The sequence below is a fragment of the Crinia signifera genome, chromosome 6 (genome assembly GCF_055691185.1).
Source record: "Crinia signifera chromosome 6, ASM5569118v1, whole genome shotgun sequence".
NCBI classification, from domain to species: domain Eukaryota; kingdom Metazoa; phylum Chordata; class Amphibia; order Anura; family Myobatrachidae; genus Crinia; species Crinia signifera.
The window spans coordinates 80,236,240-80,252,593 of record NC_139222.1 but is presented as its reverse complement, the minus strand read 5'-3'; the positions used below and the strand labels follow the sequence as shown (position 1 = coordinate 80,252,593).

Here is a 16,354-nt window from a genome sequence, read left to right as displayed (position 1 = left end):
GCCATGGGCATGGGGTGACAGAGTCGGGTGTTGCCCATGGGAATGCCCGGCGTTTCATGGGCATCCCCATGAAAACACTGGGCATTCCCATGGGATTGCGGGTGGGTGGAGGTGAGCCGTTGGTGGGCGACTGACGTCCCATGACGTCAGCCACCAGCCCTGTCTTTGGCCGGAAGCCCGCAAATATAAGTCAGTCTCCACTGACTTATATTTGCGTGCCCTGGAGAAATCCAAGGTACGCAAGGTGAACTTCAAATTACAAACCATGTTTTCACTTTGTTACAAAACAAAGTGTTTTCATTGACCGTCACTGTTCAAAGTTCACAGAGATACTTCTAAGCAATCAATAAACTCCTATATAAAAACCTATGTAATCACTTTCGTTATAGTATTTACTCCAGGCTCATACAGTATGTTGGTGAAATACTGAATTTCATGTTTTGTGACTGACTACAACCACTGATATCCGTAAGTGCTGTGTAATGATGGATGTTTAATATACATTACTTATTCATTTTATTATTTATACATTTATAAAATGAATGTGTTTCTAGGTGAGACATGAACCTGCAATTTCAAACCATGATATTTGTAGCTGCAATATTCTTGATACTGTTCTCCAAGGCTCTGTCAGACACATTCCCTGTGTGCTCTGTGGTACAGGGTCTTCCAGGTCTCAATGGAAAAGATGGAAGAGATGGGATCAATGGCTTAAAAGGGGATCCAGGTAAATAAATACAGTACATTGCAGATTTATATATTTGAATTTTTTCTATAAAACATAGGAAAATGTTTCTTTGCAAGCAAAATTATATTTTATCCAAAATGTAAGGAATTAAGTAAAAACATTTTTACAAAGATTGTTGTTTTAAAACTATATACTTCACAAATTACATCCAGCATTGATTATTCCTGGAAATTAATGCCAAAATAAGTACTTAAAGAAAAATAAAGGAAACCAAATCAATGTAGTGTTATTTTTAACTAGCAGCAATAAACTGAACGATAGCCATATTTTAATATTACACTTGCAATTGCTGTGCATTTTATAATATAGAAATAATTTTACATACAGCAAAAATATAATTGAGCCAAACTATATTATTATTTGGATTGGTTTGGTAAGTTGAATTGTAAAAAATTGTGTAAAATGTTAGAACCCTTTTACATTAGTAACAGTTATGAAGAGTCAAACACCACTCTAAAAACCACAGAGACAATCTCCAGGTGCAACACACTATTTATATGGAGAAATTTGTGTATGAAACATTGCAACTTATCAATTACCGGTATATTATTTACTATTGAATAAATGCACATGACAAACAATATATTTTACTGCAGTCCATTAAACATAAACAATATACAGTATATTGTACTATATACATATACATTTAACAGTTTTAATTAAATAAATAAATAAATATCATTATTTAGGTTCCTATGGAAAAGCAGGACCTAAAGGAAGTCCAGGGGATAAAGGTAACAAAGTCTGTCTGAATGATATATTCTTATTAATTAATTTAAGGGAATAGACATTTAATTTGTATACATTGTTTCTGGTTGTTAGTTTAAATGTGTTGTGCCTATATATATATATATATATATATATATATATATATATATATATATATATACACACACACACACACACACACACAGAGTCTCTTCATTTATTCTATGGGAGTGCCGCCATACATCTGATGGTATATATACAGGGCCGCCGAGAGGCAGGGGGGGCGGGTACATTTTACCTGGGCCCGGGCCTGCCAGGGGGGCCCGGGTCCGGACACACACTTAAAAATATATTTTTTGGGCTGCGGTTGTGTAGGGAGGACAAGGACCTGTCCGCCCCCCGCCCATGTGTCCGGCCACCCGCCCGCCCATGTGTCCGGCCACCTGCCCGTCAGCTGCAGCTTCCCCTGTCTGTCCTTCCCCTGCACACGAAGAGACAGACGCTAGAAGTCATAGTTCACCTCTAGCGTCTGACAGGAAGCACAGCTCCTGGTAACACTGCAGAGCTGTGCTCCCTGTCAGAGACGCTGGAAGTGAAAAATGACTTCTAGCGTCTGGCTCTCTGTGCGCAGGGGAAGGCAGGGTAAAGCAGGGGGCAGCAGCAGCTGACGGGCAGTTGGCCGGGCACGTATTAACCCCTTGGCAACGAGCTAGAACCCCGGGCAATGGACATTAACCCCCCTCTTGGCAACGAGCAAGAACCCCTGGCAACGGACATTAACTCCCCTTGACAACAAGCAAGAACCCCTGGCAATGCATATTAACCCCTTGGTAACAAGCAGGTAATTTATAATGTATTAGAAGCCTTACTGTGGGGGGCAACGTGGTGTGGCATAGTCAGTGTGTATCTATTTTTGTGTGACATCCCATTTTTTGGGGACGGTCCTGTGGGAATTAGACACTGGCCATGCCCTCACAGCGACAAAACGGCGCCCAAAAATTTTTGGCGCGTGCCTGCGGCAAGCACATATATTCCTTTCTCCACTGCCGTAGTTGGGAGGTATGCACTAGGTGTGAGGGGTATTGCAATGTGTGGCATAATGTGTCAGGGGCATTACAGTGTGCAGCATAGTATCAGGCATTATGGTGTGCTGCATCATGTTTCAGAGAAATGGCGTGGCATAATGTATCGGGCATTACAGTGTGCAGCATATTGCGCTGGGGCATTACGGTGTGCGGCATAGTATTAGGGGCATTGTTCAAATTTTAGTAGCTCTCGGGGACTTTTTTTTGTCTTTTTTAGTCACAAGTAGCTCTCGCTCAATTAAGGTTGGAGACCACTGGACTAGGAGAGCGGGCATGGGGTTAGCTGTGTCCATGCACCAACTCACGCGTTCGCATGTGCAGTCTAATGCCGGGCAGCGTCTGAGCACTCGCTCAGACACTGCCCAGCTGTTCCTGACCTGGCGTGTGGCCTGCGCTGTGTGATTCGGTCATAGGTCACGCTGCGCAGGCCGCAGCGCTGACCACCAGTGCCGGAACCTGCTTGCCGCCGGGCCTCCCACATCATACCCGACACCGGAACCTGCTCGCCGCCGGACCTCCCACGTCACACATGTCTACCCGACGCCTGCCTATGCACTGCGGCCGCCTGCCCCCCTCCACAGCAAGTCAGTGTGGGGGCACAGGGGGCTATTTACTTTTAGGGATGCCAATCCCTGGATCCTGGGAATATCGGGTTTCAGCATTTTTCAGTCCCAGTGATATTGGTGTACCGGCCCCAAGATTTCTGTTGCCATCCCTTACATAGAAATGACCTTCTAGACCTACTTTGTCTCTGTCCCTGCATCCCCACCATCTGGTCCTTCGTCACCACCGTCTCTGTCCCTGCATCCCGCCATCCCGCTCTATGCACCTTTGTCCCCGCCATCTCTCTCCCTGCATCCCCACCATTCCTCTCACTCTCCCTGAATTTTTTTCTGTGTGGAATAATTTGAATTTTGTGTCATTCCATGTGGCATAATGTGAATTTTAAGACATTCCATGTGAATTTTGGCTCATTCTGTGTAGCATAATGTGTAGGGGTCTACTATTGTTTTGCATAAAGGGTATATGGTGTGGTACACACCCCTATATCCTTTAATGGCCACACCTCTTTTCTGTCGCTTGCCACTCCAGGGGGCCCCGTGATGCTGTTGTACCGGGGCCCAGGATTTCTCTTGGCAGCCCTGTATATATATATATATATATATATATATATATATATATATATATTTATTATTTTTATATATATATAGAGCAGACAGATATACCCGGAACTCTGCTTGTTAAAGACTTAGCTTGCTGCGGTGCCATCCAAAGAACTCTGCAGAAGTCCAATACAAATACGAGGGATGAAGGCGGCACTCTCACAGTCTGGTTTTGAAGAATAAAAGTCCTTTATTAAGCGGACCGCTTAATAAAGGACTTTTATTCTTCAAAACTAGACTGTGAGAGTGCCGCCTTCATCCCTCGTTTATATATATATATATATATATATATATATATATATATAGCGTAGTTGTAGCCAGGTACAAACAGGCAGCGGCACTCAATGGGTTTTCAAAAACGTGTATTTGTAACTCTCCAACGTTTTGGGGACTAGCCCCTTTGTCAAGGTGCAGGAACAACCCATTTGAGTTACAAATACACGTTTTTGAAAACCCCTGTTTGTACCTGGTTACAACTACGCTACCTATTGGACCCAGAAGGCACCTGGGAATCTGCCATTCTGAGTTGGAGTACCGAGCCGAAAACAAAGTCTATATATATATATATATATATATATATATATATAGACTTCTTGGGGTGGACACAGCACTCCAGACACTTGGAATCTCAAACGTATAAAGTTTTATTTAAAGATGGCAACGTTTCAATGCGGATGCATTATCGTCAGGCTCCTATATAATAATGCATCCGCATTGAAACGTTGCCATCTTTAAATAAAACTTTATACGTTTGAGATTCCAAGTGTCTGGAGTGCTGTGTCCACCCCAAGAAGTCTGCATTACCTGTTTGACACCGGCACCCGACCAGCAACGATTTAAGGGAAGTTGTGCCCGGCATACAAGAAGTCTATATATATATATATATATATATATATATATATATATATACATATAAATTGTAGGGGTTCTGCACACACTAAATTAACTGATAATAAATAGTGGAGATTTGGTTCATGAATTGATCAATGCATTTAAGCCTGCAGCCCCCTTTAAGGGACCCCAATTTTCTGCAGGTCCTAACACTATCGCTGAAAATGGCTACAATACATATAGCTATCACCTCAATGTTAGCTTTGATGTCAAACATCAAACATTTTGATGTCAAACATTGATGTACTCGCCACGCTTCGGGTTGCCGTTGATAGTGGGGGTGGCGTGGGGGTGCATTTAACATTGTAAGTACCCATGAGGGTGCTTATATAATTAAAAATCTTATATGGGGGCCAATTAACATTGAAAGCAACCATTAGTGTGCTTATACAATTTAAAATCGTATCTCATCACACAGGATCTGGCAATGAACATAAAAAATGTAAGTAATCATACCAGGCTTTATACGTAACAACTGAGCAGGGACATTGCATTTTAAACAGTTTGGTTTATGTAACACATGGGATAGTGGTGGCTGTTGGAGAGGCAATATCTTTCTCATTGAGACTAAATTGTAGGGGGCTAACTTGAGAGGGGTCAGGGAAATATTGAGCTCCTTCACCCTCAATAACGTATGTGCGCCAGTAAGCCCATTGGACTAGTGGTGAGGATGCCGAACAGGTGGAGGGTATAAATTCTGTTTCCATAATGAAATGGTGATGGATTTTATGGATCACTTTCAGGATCAGAGGGGGACTTGCCTGTTTCCAAAGCTGTGCTAGGGCTGCGCATGCAGCTATTAATATATGGCCTAAAACATAACGTTTGGAGATAGGGATGGAAGTTGGGATGACATTCAGTAGAGCGAGCGAGGGGGATGGGGCGAGCTGAAGAGCTAGTTCAACATTAAGTAAGTCAAAAACATCTGACCAATATTTGGTCAGCACTGGACACGTCCAGAACACATGGTATATGTTTCCCACTTCCCCGCATAGGCGCCAACAAAATTTGGAACATGAGGGCCAGAATGTGTGTAACCTGTCTGGAGTTAAGTAGAGTCTATGGAGCAATTTCATATGCATTTCGGTGTGATTTAAGCATTTGGACATAGTGTATGATGAAAGAAATATTTTGCTCCATTGTGTAACAGTTAGATCCAGGCCTAATTCAGCTTCCCATTTCCTCTGAGCGTTAGATTTAGTGGGGGGTGTCGAGTCTTGTAGGAGCTTATACCAGAAGGAAATATCATGTTCAGAGGTAGGTTGTAGCAGCCTGGAGGTAGCAGACAAAAGTAGTGGATTGGGGGGGTTGCCATCCCTAAGGTTGGACTGCCACCAGTGCGAAATCTTGTTTCCCTACCTCTTTTTTCTGTACCCCATTTCTATGAAAATGTTCAATAAAAATTTATTGATGTAAAAAAAAAAAAAATCGTATCTCATCTCATTGTATGCCATATACAAAAGTATACAATTTTAAATTGTATAAGATCGGGTCCCATCGCATCGCATCTCATCTCATTGCATACCATATTAATCCTTATGGTATGCAATGCGATGGGCGCCATGATAATACACAAGTACCCCTTTTTCTTGCCTGGGGACTGGTGGATGGGCTGCCATAGACAAATCAGTTGTATTGAAAGTAGACAGCCGCTATATGCTTGTAATAACTTGGTAAGTCCTGTTTTTTTGAGTAATTGAGTGACGTCAGTATCCCAGTTGAGCAGCCCCACCCTGAGCTCCATGGGAGGGACACCACAACACACACACTTCACTGCATCTTATAAGGTTGGTGTGGTGCGTGGTACTTATGTGCACTTGATAAAAATCCTGTCAGATTGAAACGTTGGACAGAATTTACCTGTGTTGGGACTTTATTCCACTTGTGAAATCCTGTGAGGAGCAGGTTAAAGACTTTTTATACCAGCATGATCAGTCAACATATCATACAGCAATAGTATTACTGTTATTTTTGCTAAATGTAATATGCAGCTAATATTCTCTCTTTATCCGAGAACACTAGGACAGAAAGGTGACGGTGGCAATACTGGAGCACAAGGTAAAAATAGTATATTCAAAAAAATCTTTCTATCAAACAGAATTATACTTTGTATAAAAATGATGTAACATGTATTGTGGATAATAGATATAATTATTTCTTACTTATTAATAGTTTCTTATATAGTGCAACAAACTATGTTGCACTTTACAATTGGAAACAGTGATAAAACAAACTGGTTCGTTACAGACAGTTAAAATGGGAATAAGGGTATTTTATCAAATGGAAGAAAAGTTTTGAGATCCAGAAACAGTACACAGCGCTAAAATTAAATTTAGTCCAACTATGGACACTATTTTCCTTGTTTTTTGGGGTTACCAAAAGATATTGTGTTTTATCCAAATAAAACCCCTTTTAATGCACTATGAAGCACACCTTTCTTTCCATCTCTACCTATATATATTATAAGGGCACGGTAGTGCCCTTATATTAAGGCTGAATCCAACGAACGGATTTTTCCCATAGGGAACTTTTCGGATGGGGGCATGGTGTTTGAGGGACTGCACCTCAAAAGTGACTGGGCGTACTGAGCTGAAATTTGGCAAGTACGCGTAGAACCGTCAACCGGTGCTGCGTGCCAAATTTCAGGTCGAAATATAAAAAAATGACCAATTGGGAGCGATCTAAACTTCCAACTGCCAGTTTTTTTCTGACACTCACGAAATGACACTTTGTCACCCATGTTAGTCTATGAGGGGGTTTTTGGGAAGGCATAACTCGGGGTAGAGGAACAATTGAGACTTGGGGTTTGTTTTATTAGGTAGATATTGTCCCAGTGGAGTGCCTTTTGGGGTTGAGGATTTTCAGATAGGTACAGTTTTTATTAAATTTAGTGAAACGTCCCCCATTATAAAGATAGGAGCTCCAACTTGTTGCGCATGCGCAGTACACAGCCGCCAGCAGGGGGAGTTAACACTACAGAGAGGCTTCACTGGGTGTACAAACATGGCCGACTGTGAAGCAAGTGCTGCGGCCAGAACCTCCATAAACTTCTGCCTGGACAGCGTTGAGGTACTGGGGGCACAGTAAGTGGGTGGCGCTGGTGACTCATCCAGCTCCCCATAGCCCATGCCTCTCCCTGCCCGGTTCGGCCCGCTCCCCACCGCCTGCCCGGCTCATAGCACATGCCTCTCCCTGCCGGCTCGTCCCGCTCCCCACAGCCAGCGCCGCTTGGCTGGCTCATAGGGTCTCCAGCCCCCGTCCCCCACTCCCGGGATACAGTCCTGGCTACTGTCATCACTCTCCAGGCACATCGTCAGCTGCTGCCCGGAGCTCAGCCGGTGGTCCCGGGCAGCGTGATGTAGGAGACTCACGTTGTCTCTCAGTGCCCTGGGGCTTCAGCCGGACATCTCCCAGTGCTGCTGCGTGTGACAGCTCTGACTGGGCAGCGTCCTCACCCTGCCCCTCTGTATTGCATAGAGTTATGTCTGTGTGCCCGGCTGTGTGTGTGGGTGGGGGCCGGGGAAGTGCCGCCAGGCTGTTATAGCACAGTGCTGGGGAAGGAGCTGCCGACACCTGAGTCTACTATTGTCGGGCTAGTAATAATCCCATGCCGGCAGCTCACCCCATTCCAGCACTCACCGCCGTGCGTGTCCTGCTGCTCACCTCTGCCTATTGCAGAGCTAGGCAATAATTTACCATTGGACCTGGTGATCAGTGGGGTGGCTAGGGCAACCTCTGCAAAGCAGGGAGGAGCAGTACTGAAGAGGCTCTCTCCCTGCTTTAAATACGCTGCTGCTGGCTGCCGCTGCCTGTGTCTATGACCCCCCCCCCCCCCCCAGACAGTAGCGGTAACGTGTCCCTGTCCCCCGCTCCCCGCCAGTAGCAGCCCGGCTTGCGGTTCCCAAAGACAGGGAATATCTGCAGCAGCCTGGCTGGCGGCTCCAGGAGCCCAGGGGACACCAGCAGCAGCCTGGCCGACGGCTCCAGGGCCCCAGGGGACACCAGCAACAGCCCGGCCAGCGGCTCCAGGGAACATCAGCAGCAGCCTGGCCTGCAGCTCCAGGGGCCATAGGGCATCAGCAGTAGCCCAGCCTGCAGCCTCAGAAGCCAGAGGACATCAGGTAGTGAAGTGGTCTCAGTGTGTCTTGACATGTGGTATGGTGGGATGGATATACTGTATGTATGGAAGCAGTGAGTGTATGTATGTTTGAGTGAGAGCAGCAGTGTGTGCAGTATGTATGAGGGCAACAGTATGTATAAGGGCAGCAGTGTGTGCAGTATGTATGAGGGCAGCAGAGCGGCAGCGTGTGTAGTATGTATGAATGAGACCGTCAGTGTGTGTAGTATGTATGTATGTATGTATGAGGGCAGCAGTGTACATAGTATATATGAATGAGAGCGGCAGTGTGTGTAGTATGTATGAATGTGCGCGGCAGTGTGTGTAGTATGTATGAATGTGCGCGGCAGTGTGTGTAGTATGTATGAATGAGAACGGCAGTGTGTGTAGTATGTATGAATGAGAGCGGCAGTGTGTGTAGTATGTATGAATGAGGGCGGCAGTGTGTGTAGTATGCATGAATGAGGGCGGCAGTGTGTGTAGTATGCATGAATGAGAACGGCAGTGTGTGTAGTATGTATGAATGAGAACGGCAGTGTGTGTAGTATGTATGAATGAGAACGGCAGTGTGTGTAGTATGTATGAATGAGAACGGCAGTGTGTGTAGTATGTATGAATGAGAGCGGCAGTGGGTGTAGTATGTATGAATGAGAGCGGCAGTGTGTGTAATATGTATAAATGAGAGCGGCAGCGTGTGTAGTATGTATGAATGAGAGCGGCAGTGTGTGTAGTATGTATGAATGAGAGCGGCAGTGGGTGTAGTATGTATGAATGAGAGCGGCAGTGGGTGTAGTATGTATGAATGAGAGCGGCAGTGAACATAGTATATATGAATGAGAGCGGCAGTGTGTGTAGTATGTATGAATGAGAACGGCAGTGTGTGTAGTATGTATGAATGAGAACGGCAGTGTGTGTAGTATGTATGAATGAGAACGGCAGTGTGTGTAGTATGTATAAATGAGAGCGGCAGCGTGTGTAGTATGTATGAATGAGAGCGGCAGCGTGTGTAGTATGTATGAGGGCAGCAGCATGTGTAGTATGTATGAATGAGGGCAGCAGCGTGTGTAGTATGTATGAATGAGGGCGGCAGTGTGTAGAATGTATGAATGAGGGCGGCAGTGTGTGTAGTATGTATGAATGAGGGCGGCAGTGTGTGTAGTATGTATGAATGAGGGCGGAAGTGTACATAGTATATATGAATGAGCGCGGCAGTGTGTGTAGTATGTATGAATTAGAGCGGCAGTGTGTGTAGTATGTATGAATGAGACCGGCAGTGTGTGTAGTATGTATGAATGAGACCGTCAGTGTGTGTGGTATGTATGAATGAGACCGGCAGTGTGTTTTGAGTATGTATGAATAACGGCAGCAGTGTGTGTAGTATGTATGAATGAGGGCGGCAGTGTGTGTAGTATGTATGAATGAGTCCGGCAGTGTGTGTAGTATGTATGAATGAGACCGGCAGTGTGTGTAGTATGTATGAATGAGGGCGGCAGTGTGTGTAGTATGTATGAATGAGTCCGGCAGTGTGTGTGTAGTATGTATGAATGAGTCCGGCAGTGTGTGTGTAGTATGTATGAATGAGTCCGGCAGTGTGTGTGTAGTATGTATGAATGAGGGCGGCAGTGTGTGTAGTATGTATGAATGAGGGCGGCAGTGTGTGTAGTATGTATGAACGAGGGCGGCAGTGTGTGTGTAGTATGTATGAACGAGGGCGGCAGTGTGTGCAGTATGTATGTATGTATGGAAGCAGTGTATGTATATTTGAGTGAGATCGTCAGTGTGTGTAGTATGTATGAATGTAGGCAGCAGTGTACATAGTATGTATGAATGAGAGCGGCAGTGTGTGTAGTATGTATGAATGAGAGCGGCAGTGTGTGTAGTATGTATGAATGAGAGCGGCAGTGTGTGTAGTATGTGTGAATGAGAACGGCAGTGTGTGTAGTATGTATGTATGAGGGCGGCAGTGTGTGCAGTATGTATGAGGGCAGCAGCGTGTGTAGTATGTATGAATGAGGGTGTCAGTTTGTGTAGTATGTATGAATGAGGGCGTCAGTTTGTGTAGTATGTATGAATGAGGGCGTCAGTCTGTGTAGTATGTATGAATGAGGGCGTCAGTCTGTGTAGTATGTATGAATGAGGGCGTCAGTCTGTGTAGTATGTATGAATGAGGGCATCAGTGTGTGTAGTATGTATGAATGATGGCGGCAGTGTGTGTGGTATGTATGAATGAGGGCGGCAGTTTGTGTGGTATGTATGAATGAGGGCGGCAGTGTGTGTGTGGTATGTATGAGGGCGGCAGGGTGTGTAGTATGTATGAACGAGGGCGGCAGGGTGTGCAGTATGTATGTATGGAAGCAGTGTATGTATATTTGAGTGAGAGCGTCAGTGTGTGTAGTATGTATGAATGTAGGCGGCAGTGTACATAGTATGTATGAATGAGAGCGGCAGTGTACATAGTATATATGAATGAGAGCGGCAGTGTGTGTAGTATGTATGAATGAGAGCGGCAGTGTGTGTAGTATGTATGAATGAGGGCGGCAGTGTGTGTAGTATGTATGAATGAGGGCGGCAGTGTGTGTAGTATGTATGAATGAGAGCGGCAGTGTGTGTAGTATGTATGAATGAGGGCGGCAGTGTGTGTAGTATGTATGAATGAGGGCGGCAGTGTGTGTAGTATGTATGAATGAGAGCGGCAGTGTGTGTGGTATGTATGAATGAGGGCGGCAGTGTGTGTAGTATGAATGAGACCGTGAGTGTGTGTAGTATGTATGAATGTAGGCGGCAGTGTACATATTATGTATGAATGAGAGCGGCAGTGTACATAGTATATATGAATGAGAGCGGCAGTGTGTGTAGTATAAATGAATGAGAGCGGCAGTGTGTGTAGTATGTATGAATGTGCGCGGCAGTGTGTGTAGTATGTATGAATGAGAACGGCAGTGTGTGTAGTATGTATGAATGAGAGCGGCAGTGTGTGTAGTATGTATGAATGAGAGCGGCAGTGTATGTAGTATGTATGAATAAGAGCGGCAGTGTGTGTAGTATGTATGAATTAGGGAGGCAGTGTGTGTAGTATGCATAAATGAGGGCGGCACTTCTCCCAGTGCCCCCTGTGTGCACACAGTCCCCCCCTCAGTACCCCCTGTGTGTATGCTGTCCCCCCCTCAGTACCCCCTGTGTGTACGCTGTCCCCCCCTCAGTGCCCCCTGTGTGTACGCTGTCCCCCCCTCAGTGACCCTTGTGTGTACGCTGTCCCCCCCTCAGTGCCCCCTGTGTGTACGCTGTCCCCCCTCAGTGCCCCCTGGACGCTGTGCCCTTTAATATTATTATTATATTTCCTGCCTAGACGCTGACCACCCCATGGTACCGCCGGGAATGAGGCGCTTCCACAGACTGCGGACCAGATTCAGGCGCTTCCTTGAGTTGCCTCCGCCACCAGGAAGGCAGAAAGAAGCCACCCTGGTCATCAGAGGAGCAGCTGCACCCAGGTAAATCTGTCCCCCCACTGTACCCTTTCCCCCACCCCACTGTCCCTGTGTGTACCCAGTGCCCCGTGTGTGTGCTATCCCCCCCCTTAGTGCCCCCGTGTGTGCGCTGGCCCCCCCCCAGTGCCCCCGTGTGTGTGCTATCCCCCCCTTAGTGCCCCCGTGTGTGCGCTCTCCCCCCCCCAGTGCCCCCGTGTGTGCGCTGTCCCCCCCAGTGCCCCCGTGTGTACGCTGTCTCCAATCAGTGCCCCCCGTGTGTACGCTGTCTCCCCCCGTGTGTACGCTGTCTCCCCTCAGTGCCCCCCGTGTGTACGCTGTCTCCCCTCAGTGCCCCTCGTGTGTACGCTGTCTCCCCTCCGTGCCCCCCGTGTGTACGCTGTCTCCCCTCAGTGCCCCCCGTGTGTATGCTGTCTCCCCTCAGTGCCCCCCGTGTATACGCTGTCTCCCCTCAGTGCCCCCCGTGTGTACGCTGTCTCCCCTCAGTGCCCACCGTGTGTACGCTGTCTCCCCTCAGTGCCCACCGTGTGTACACTGTGTCCCCCTCAGTGCCCCCCGTGTGTACGCTGTGTCCCCCTCAGTGCCCCCCGTGTGTACGCTGTGTCCCCCTCAGTGCCCCCGTGTGTACGCTGTGTCCCCCTCAGTGCCCCCCGTGTGTACGCTGTGTCCCCCTCAGTGCCCCCCGTGTGTACGCTGTGCCCCCGTGTGTACGCTGTCTCCCCTCAGTGCCCCCCGTGTGTACGCTGTCTCCCCTCAGTGCCCCCGTGTGTACGCTGTCTCCCCTCAGTGCCCCCCGTGTGTACGCTGTCTCCCCTCAGTGCCCCCGTGTGTACGCTGTCTCCCCCTCAGTGCCCCCCGTGTGTACGCTGTCTCCCCCCAGTGCCCCCCGTGTGTACGCTGTCTCCCCTCAGTGCCCCCCGTGTGTACGCTGTCTCCCCTCAGTGCCCCCCGTGTGTACGCTGTCTCCCCTCAGTGCCCCCCGTGTGTACGCTGTCTCCCCTCAGTGCCCCCGTGTGTACGCTGTCTCCCATCAGTGCCCCCCGTGTGTACGCTGTCTCCCCTCAGTGCCCCCCGTGTGTACGCTGTCTCCCCTCAGTGCCCCCCGTGTGTACGCTGTCTCCCCTCAGTGCACCCCGTGTGTACGCTGTCTCCCCTCAGTGCCCCCCTTGTGTACGCTGTCTCCCCTCAGTGCCCCCCGTGTGTACGCTGTCTCCCCTCAGTGCCCCCCGTGTGTACGCTGTGTCCCCCTCAGTGCCCCCCGTGTGTACGCTGTGCCCCCCGTGTGTACGCTGTCTCCCCTCAGTGCCCCCCGTGTGTACGCTGTCTCCCCTCAGTGCCCCCCGTGTGTATGCTGTGCCCCCCGTGTGTACGCTGTCTCCCCTCAGTGCCCCCCGTGTGTACGCTGTGTCCCCCTCAGTGCCCCCCGTGTGTACGCTGTGCCCCCCGTGTGTACGCTGTCTCCCCTCAGTGCCCCCGTGTGTACGCTGTCTCCCCTCAGTGCCCCCCGTGTGTACGCTGTCTCCCCTCAGTGCCCCCCCGTGTGTACGCTGTCTCCCCTCAGTGCCCGTGTGTACGCTGTCTCCCCTCAGTGCCCCCGTGTGTACGCTGTCTCCCCTCAGTGCCCCCCGTGTGTACGCTGTCTCCCCTCAGTGCCCCCCGTGTGTACGCTGTCTCCCCTCAGTGCCCCCCGTGTGTACGCTGTCTCCCCTCAGTGCCCCCCGTGTGTACGCTGTCTCCCCTCAGTGCCCCCCGTGTGTACGCTGTCTCCCCTCAGTGCCCCCCGTGTGTACGCTGTCTCCCCTCAGTGCCCCCCGTGTGTACGCTGTCTCCCTCAGTGCCCCCCGTGTGTACGCTGTCTCCCCTCAGTGCCCCCCGTGTGTACGCTGTCTCCCCTCAGTGCCCCCCGTGTGTACGCTGTCTCCCCTCAGTGCCCCCCGTGTGTACGCTGTCTCCCCTCAGTGCCTCCCGTGTGTACGCTGTCTCCCCCTCAGTGCCCCCTTAGTGCCCCCCTCCGTGTGTGCGCGGTGCCCCCCTCCGTGTGTGCGCGGTGCCCCCCTCCGTGTGTGCGCGGTGCCCCCCTCCGTGTGTGCGCGGTGCCCCCCTCCGTGTGTGCGCGGTGCCCCCCTCCGTGTGTGCGCGGTGCCCCCCTCCGTGTGTGCGCGGTGCCCCCCTCCGTGTGTGCGCGGTGCCCCCCTCCGTGTGTGCGCGGTGCCCCCCTCCGTGTGTGCGCGGTGCCCCCCCGTGTGTACGCTGTGTCCCCCTCAGTGCCCCCCGTGTGTACGCTGTGTCCCCCTCAGTGCCCCCCGTGTGTACGCTGTGTCCCCCTCAGTGCCCCCCGTGTGTACGCTGTCTCCCCTCAGTGCCCCCCGTGTGTACTCTGTCTCCCCTCAGTGCCCCCCGTGTGTACGCTGTCTCCCCTCAGTGCCCCCCGTGTGTACGCTGTGTCCCCCTCAGTGCCCCCCGTGTGTACGCTGTGTCCCCCTCAGTGCCCCCCGTGTGTACGCTGTGTCCCCCTCAGTGCCCCCCGTGTGTACACTGTGTCCCCTCAGTGCCCCCCGTGTGTACGCTGTGTCCCCTCAGTGCCCCCCGTGTGTACGCTGTCTCCCCTCAGTGCCCCCCGTGTGTACGCTGTCTCCCCTCAGTGCCCCCGTGTGTACGCTGTCTCTCAGTGCCCCCCGTGTGTACGTTGTGCCCACTTAGTGCACCATCCCGTGTGTACGCTGTGCCCCCCTCCGTGTGTACGCTGTGCCCCCCTCCGTGTGTACGCTGTGCCCCCCTCCGTGTGTACGCTGTGCCCCCCTCCGTGTGTATGCTGTGCCCCCTCCGTGTGTACGTTGTGCCCCCTTCCGTGTGTACGTTGTGCCCCCCTCCGTGTGGACGCTGTGCCCCCCTCCGTGTGGACGCTGTGCCCCCCTCCGTGTGGACGCTGTGCCCCCCTCCGTGTGGACGCTGTGCCCCCCTCCGCGTGGACGCTGTGCCCCCCTCCGCGTGGACGCTGTGCCCCCCTCCGCGTGGACGCTGTGCCCCCCTCCGCGTGGACGCTGTGCCCCCCTCCGCGTGGACGCTGTGCCCCCCTCCGTGTGGACGCTGTGCCCCCCTCCGTGTGGACGCTGTGCCCCCCTCCGTGTGGACGCTGTGCCCCCCTCCGTGTGGACGCTGTGCCCCCCTCCGTGTGTACGCTGTGCCCCCCTCAGTGCCCCCCGTGTGTACGCTGTGCCCCCCTCAGTGCCCCCCGTGTGTACGCTGTGCCCCCCTCAGTGCCCCCCGTGTGTACGCTGTGTCCCCCTCAGTGCCCCCCGTGTGTACGCTGTGTCCCCCTCAGTGCCCCCCGTGTGTACGCTGTGTCCCCCTCAGTGCCCCCCGTGTGTACGCTGTGTCCCCCTCAGTGCCCCCCGTGTGTACGCTGTCTCCCCTCAGTGCCCCCCGTGTGTACTCTGTCTCCCCTCAGTGCCCCCCGTGTGTACGCTGTCTCCCCTCAGTGCCCCCCGTGTGTACGCTGTGTCCCCCTCAGTGCCCCCCGTGTGTACGCTGTGTCCCCCTCAGTGCCCCCCGTGTGTACGCTGTGTCCCCCTCAGTGCCCCCCGTGTGTACGCTGTGCCCCCCGTGTGTACGTTGTGCCCCCTTAGTGCACCATCCCGTGTGTGCGCTGTGCCCCCCTCCGTGTGTGCGCTGTGCCCCCCTCCGTGTGTGCGCTGTGCCCCCCTCCGTGTGTGCGCTGTGCCCCCCTCCGTGTGTGCGCTGTGCCCCCCTCCGTGTGTGCGCTGTGCCCCCCTCCGTGTGTGCGCTGTGCCCCCTTCCGTGTGTGCGCTGTGCCCCCCTCCGTGTGTGCGCTGTGCCCCCTTCCGTGTGTGCGCTGTGCCCCCTTCCGTGTGTACGCTGTGCCCCCCTCAGTGCCCCCGTGTGTACGCTGTGTCCCCTCAGTGCCCCCCGTGTGTACGCTGTGTCCCCTCAGTGCCCTCCGTGTGTACGCTGTGTCCCCTCAGTGCCCCCCGTGTGTACGCTGTGTCCCCTCAGTGCCCCCCGTGTGTACGCTGTGTCCCCTCAGTGCCCCCCGTGTGTACGCTGTGTCCCCTCAGTGCCCCCCGTGTGTACGCTGTGTCCCCTCAGTGCCCCCCGTGTGTACGCTGTGTCCCCTCAGTGCCCCCCGTGTGTACGCTGTC

At 51.4% G+C, this 16,354-nt stretch overlaps 1 protein-coding gene across 1 annotated transcript in view; it reads left to right on the top strand.

Annotated features, from left to right (window-relative positions):
• The first annotated feature begins 582 nt into the window (after positions 1-582).
• LOC146009609 (pulmonary surfactant-associated protein D-like) overlaps positions 583-16,354 on the top strand; it is a 32,148-nt gene continuing 16,376 nt past the window's right edge. Inside the window, exon 1 of the mRNA XM_083150057.1 lies at positions 583-727. Coding sequence (XP_083006183.1) covers positions 583-727 — 145 coding nt within the window. The remainder of the gene's footprint in view (positions 728-16,354) is intronic.